Genomic DNA, 6000 nt, shown 5'->3' with positions numbered 1-6000 from the left:
CTCAACTGGCAAAGAATCAGCCTGACGTTTCATTTACTGATAGCCATGATCTTCAAAATGGACGGGACAACCTTCAACCCAACTCAGTGTTTCTTGATGTGTGGGTGGGATGGTTTTAAAAGACGGAGAACAAGGAGTTTTAGAAGGAGAAGCCTCAGGCATCGGTTCTGTCCGTCAGCAGTGGCCTCTGCGCCCCCACATGCATCACCGACACGTGTGGATCTCCACTATTTTGCGGCACTGTTTGCATTTGACATAACAGCACCAGTGGAACTTGCAGCTACACCTGTCCACCACCTCCACTTCCTGCGTCTGGAAGCCTCGGCCGCAGCACATCAGCTCGCAGCCATCAATGGCTTTAGATGTTCTGTTACATTGGCGGCCCACAGTCCCCAGCATGCCCGGCGTGCGCGGATCGAAGTCGCAGAAATCCGGACTTGGTTGCAGGTAGACCAGGTCTTCGTCTGTGTGTGGTTTAAACTGGGAATTGCGAGGCACCAGGACTTTGGTTGAGCCCACCTTGCGCTGCTCCACCTCAGTGGCACCATCAAACTTTTCCTTGATTACGTTGCCCACTTTGCGAAATGGAGGCATTGCTTTCCAGCAGGTCTTCACCTCACAGGACCCAGACACTCCATGACACTTGCACTCGACACGCATGTTGGACAGGATGGCCTGTGGAGAAAAGAAGAGGTAGCTGAAAACACTTTGAACAGTATGTGTGTCTAACTATTTTGATCCCAACCCCAAATTTACACTGGCCCATCTGCAGTGCATCTCGGTTGTGCTGCGTGGGAGTTTGTGGCAACGATGGTAAGAGTCTGTCTCTTGACCGTCAGTTAGTTTACATTGTACAGTCCCCCCCCCCGGCTTCCGGAGGAGTGGTGTGTTCTGCCACCCTGTGTCGGTAGTACCCTCTCCTTCCTCACCAAGTCTTTGTCAAATGCATGTGTTGTGTCAGAGGTGATGTTATGCTTTTGTACTTCCAAAATTAAACTTTTGTCACCCTTGGCGAAATTGAACGCAGCTGTTATCTGCTGTGTTTAGGTGCATTATTGCGTTACCTTAAACCTAAAATAAAATGTTATAAAGTTTTATTTTGAAACCCAGACCTGTCTCCCATTTCTCCGGCTTTTTGCTGCGACATTGAGACATCAGCGGACTGGAAACAGAACTCCTACATGAAGATTGCATTGCAATGTAGAGAGATGGACTTCAGACGCAGACATGATGGAGGTGATGTAAACATTGGTTAAGGAACTTCCTCTTTTTTTGTGTCACTGCAACGTAGATAACCCACTGATGGACCAGTGGAAATCAGTCTTTGGATTTAACCCCCCAAAATGACTGCTGTCATCGGAGACTCAAAGAATTCCTGCATTTCTGGTCAAATTAAGCATTAGGCTGTAGACCATTTGAAAAAAAAATGCAAACGCATGTGCTCAACTGTTCGGTGATCAAACAGTCTGCGTGCGCAGGAGCATACGCTCTGCTACAAACAAATTTCTATAGCAAGAAGATCAAAGAAAAAAGCTAAGAATAGCTTGAGGAGATCCGACATAAAAGAATATACAGACTTTCTACCAAAATGGGCAAATCTGTACGAAACAGCATGGTCGTAGACCACTCGTTGAGCCCATAGAGTAAAAACTTTTATCCGTATTTTTTTCAACATAAAGCAAGCCACAAATTGAAGCGAATGTTAAAAAAACTCAAAAACTGGAAAAAAAAATCACCACATTCTCCTTGATTACAGTTCCTGAACGTTCTCCGAAACAACCCAAGAATGCATCTCCAACTGTGCAGTAAAATCAATGATGAAAAGGGTAAAGTAGGTTGGACCCAGGCATGTCATGTTTTCAACATCCTACCAAATCTGGTGGACTGCTCATGGAGTACTGTTCATGTGAGAACATGATCATGTGTTCCTTGTGTGCCCCGTACAGGTTTACCCTTTTTATTTTATGTTTACCCTCATATTTACCTGTAAGGGCAATTGTGACTACTGTTCTACTAACAACTAGAATATATGTTAACATCATTTGTGTGTCATAAGTGTGTGAATACTTCACGATACACTTAACACGCACGACAACGGTATGTTCCAACCCAACTCTCAAGGGAACTGTGAGATTAACCTGAGCTTCCCTTAAGATGCACTTTAAACTGGCCATGACCCTCCACAAGTTCGGCAACCCAAAAACCCACAACTCCTGTACAGTGACTATACCATGGTTTCAACTGGATCCTGTTGAATCGTATCGTTTCCATTTATGGATTATATATATTATTATTCAGGATGGATTGAAGGTAGATTGAGATTCTTTGCTACCTTTCTCCCCGCCTCATTGTTGTGCAGGTTCATGAGGGCCTGGCTGGAGGACTGGCCTCCTTTACTCCTCTCCCTCACATCAACGAAGGACTGAGAGAAGGCAACTCCGTAAGCAATGTTATCACTGCAACCGGACCACTGGAACCCTGTGACAAGAAACGGTCAGAAAGCAGTTAATAGGGAGAGTTTCATAATATGTGCAGAAAAAATATAAAATGGAAAAAGTAACATGCGACTACTGAGAGTAGGTATTGAAAATGTTACTCCTTTTTTATTTGTGTGAAAGAGTTGACCTACCCTCTGGACTGACTCCATGCACATTGTGGTCACAGCCACATTTTTCCAGCTCTCCACTGCTGCAGGCCCTTGTGACCGCAAATGCCACACTGGCTGCTGAGATGGCATACACAAAGGCCGCCTCTCGGGTGCCTAACACCCACAGAGAAAGAAGAGCTTGGCGTCTAGCAGAATGGAATTCTGACAGGTAAAACAGTTTGGAAGTATAATCCTACCCTGGGTGATGGCTTTGCTGAACACAGGCAGAGTCTCCAGCGTAGAGCAGTTCCATCGGCGGTTGCGAAACTGGAACTGACACTCGTCGATAGCTAGCTGAGCGCCTCTGCGGACTGCATCCATCACCTCCACGCTACGCTTACAGATCTGAACCTAAAGCCGGCACAAAGGGGTTGTGTTAGTCAAAGAATCAACTGAAGGGTATTTTCCATGCCCGAAAATTGGATTTTCATGTTACTCTGCTAAAGAAGGGGTCACATGACAACAGTGGAGTGGAAGGCCAATACAAATAAAAAGATTAACATTTCCATTTTTATTATGGTTATTAATGTTAAACCTGCAGTTCTTTGAGCTAAGGTGCCATTAGTATTGTAAAAAACAAATAAAAAATGTGCAACATTCTTGAAATGCCAGATGGGCCGGCACACAGTGCAGGGGTGTGGCAAAAAGGGTGGGGTCATCTGGACCCCACAGGATGGCACAAGGGCTAGTGACATCTCCGGTGATAAGGTTAAAGAAAAGAACCAACGGCCTTTGTTTTTATTGTCGGATGTGGTTTTGTGATGTCACTGTGCTAAGCGAATCAGAATGGCCAGAAAGAACATGCTCACTGATTTTGAGGGCTCCAAACAAAATTGACCTTGTTGAGTCACATTGGCCTTCCTTTGTGTACATGAGGTGTTTTCACAACACACCCAACTAGGTGCTTTCTAGCAAAATCCGAGAATCACAATATTCCCATCAAAGTTTCTACCTGTCTTTGGATGAGGCCTCGTAACCTTTCGCACGTTTCCTCGTCCCTGATACTTCCCACCGATGAGAGCTTGGCCAGGTACCTAAAAAAAATATAAAACCCTCATATTATTGCATTACACGTTAACAACAACAAACTGCAAACTCTATGAACCCCTGTGAAAAGTTTTGGTTCTAGTGGCACTGTGCGAAGGTTTTTGAAAGATGTCTGGGTTGTAATGACAATAAGATGAGGTAAAGTGGCTTATCAAACATATCGCCTACAGGCCAGACAGGTCAGGGAGGTGCACCCACATGCACACTCCCAGGAAGTGTGAGAAAGTGGTATCAGTCAGAATACTCTGACCCTACCACTCATACCTCATATCTGAAGTTCCAGCTGCACCTTACAGAAATAGGCTTTCTCATGTGGTGTCTGCTGCTCATGCAGCGGTTTAGCACATGTTGCGTCTAAAGCTAACGTTGTTTTTCTCAAACAAAAGGCTTGTGTTCGCTCCCAATTAGACATGACACGGGTTTTATGTGACGCACAACAGAAATAGCTTTGTCTTCACCCTTTTAAAGGTTTTTAAAATGAGAATCCACTATAACACATTTTTATGAAACACTATAGAAAGAAGTTGTTTTTTATCGTAAATCCTGGATCATAACGTTTTTTAGCCAGAATGACTGACAGCTGCTTGACATATTATAAACCATTTAGAAAAAGGCAGAACGAAATATGACGCCTTAATTTATTTAGAGTCAGACGTAAAACAGGAATAAAAATGGCTTGATGTAGGCCTCGATATTAAAAGTTTTCTGCCATTTTAAAGACTTTTAGAGTCAAAATTGATTTAAAAAAATAGCTAACAAACACACTCAAAAATATTCATAAAAGTCTTTATGAAATTATGTTACACTTTGATTTCAATCTTATTTTGTTTGTTATTTTTTTCAAAGCTAAGTGCTGAGGCTAAAAAGCTAAATTTAAAGAATTAAGCATCAAAAATCACCACAAAAAGTTGGACTGGTGTATCCAGACATAAAAAATACTATTCAGCTGTTTAATATATATACTAAAGTTTGGTAGTTTGATACACAAAATGAGAGACAATTTACAGTAACCTTTGCTAAAAAAAACCCACAAAATCTTCCTTATTTCAAACACAAACCCAAATAAAAATAGACACAAGAGTTAAAAACTAGTCAAATAAAACAAAACAACTGCGTAAACAGGAGTGGGTAGCTTGTATGACAACGTCTGATGTTGTGCATATTTCTATTTATAGTTTTATTCTCCCGTCATAAAATTCAACTTACCTTCTGTATAGCACCTATGCAGAAGTGGCAATTTTTTGTTTTTATTGATCATTTCGAGCTTTGTAAAGTTCCATCACTGACATTTTGTATGTTTTTTTGAAAACATGTAAACTTTTGCTTTGTTTTGAACCTTCATCCAACCAGTTCCATAAATCCACACCACAAATTGATAAGCACATTTTCTTCTTGTTGTTGTACGAAGGCACTGTTTTTGAATTTCAGCTGTTTTTCTAACTCGAAGCCCCATCTCTGTCCTTGAACATTTGTTGTATGTTTACTGGAAGTAAGTTATTTCTGGCTTTAAACATGATGAGTGCTGTTTCAAGTTTCACTAGTTCCCATAATTTCAATAAACCCGACTGTAACCCTTGTGCTATCCTAGGCACTTTAACGTTGGGAGTTGGGTCATCTAGACCCACTAGACAGTGCGCTGAACCTTTTTTCTTCAATTTTTTGTGATCTTCACTGGTGTCCATGGATTACATGAAATCTTCCACCTTTATCCACCTTTGTCATGGTAGGGAGAACACATCAATGTGATGGTGGGGTCATTTAAGATAGCACAAGGGTTAAAAGCAGTACATTTGTATGTGTTCCATAATCCACTCCATGAACGATTCGAATAGCTTTTAATACAGGAAGGCTTGTTAAAACTTTCTGTAGGTTGCCAAAAAAAAAATCTCAGATTGTGTCTTCTTTTTTAACAGACTAGATATGAAGCAATGCAAGTTTTCTTTTTGACTCGGCGCAAATATTGTATCTCTGTTCTATATTCCACTAAGAGAAAAGAAACTGACATAGAATTAAGGATTTCTTCAAACATATTATAAATATATTTTTTTGTAAATTCAGAATTTAAAATAAATAAATTACAAAATTTGTGGACTAAGTGATTTATCGTAAAACCTAACAGTAAGACTAAAAAGTGGATCATAAAAAATTAAACAAATGAATAAACAATTCGTGCAGTTTCTTTGTATATTACCTTACTTTCCTCTACTGTAGGGAATTTGGTGCAAACATTTTGTTACGCCCACACTGTTTGACCATAAAGTCTAAAGCTTTTTCCCTTTTTCTTTTTTTTAAACTATTTAAACTAT

At 40.9% G+C, this 6000-nt stretch overlaps 1 protein-coding gene across 1 annotated transcript in view; it reads right to left on the bottom strand.

The window, feature by feature from the left end:
• Window positions 1–204: 204 nt before the first annotated feature.
• wnt4 (Wnt family member 4) overlaps window positions 205–6000 on the bottom strand; it is a 28015-nt gene continuing 22219 nt past the window's right edge. The window contains 5 exon segments of the mRNA NM_001160439.1: window positions 205–675; window positions 2333–2478; window positions 2630–2761; window positions 2845–2998; window positions 3600–3681. Coding sequence (NP_001153911.1) covers window positions 205–675; window positions 2333–2478; window positions 2630–2761; window positions 2845–2998; window positions 3600–3681 — 985 coding nt within the window.

The sequence above is a fragment of the Oryzias latipes genome, chromosome 5 (assembly GCF_002234675.1).
Source record: "Oryzias latipes chromosome 5, ASM223467v1".
In the NCBI taxonomy this organism is placed as follows: Eukaryota; Metazoa; Chordata; class Actinopteri; order Beloniformes; family Adrianichthyidae; genus Oryzias; species Oryzias latipes.
Note: the sequence above shows the minus strand (reverse complement) of the source record. Positions and strands in the feature narration are given on the sequence as shown.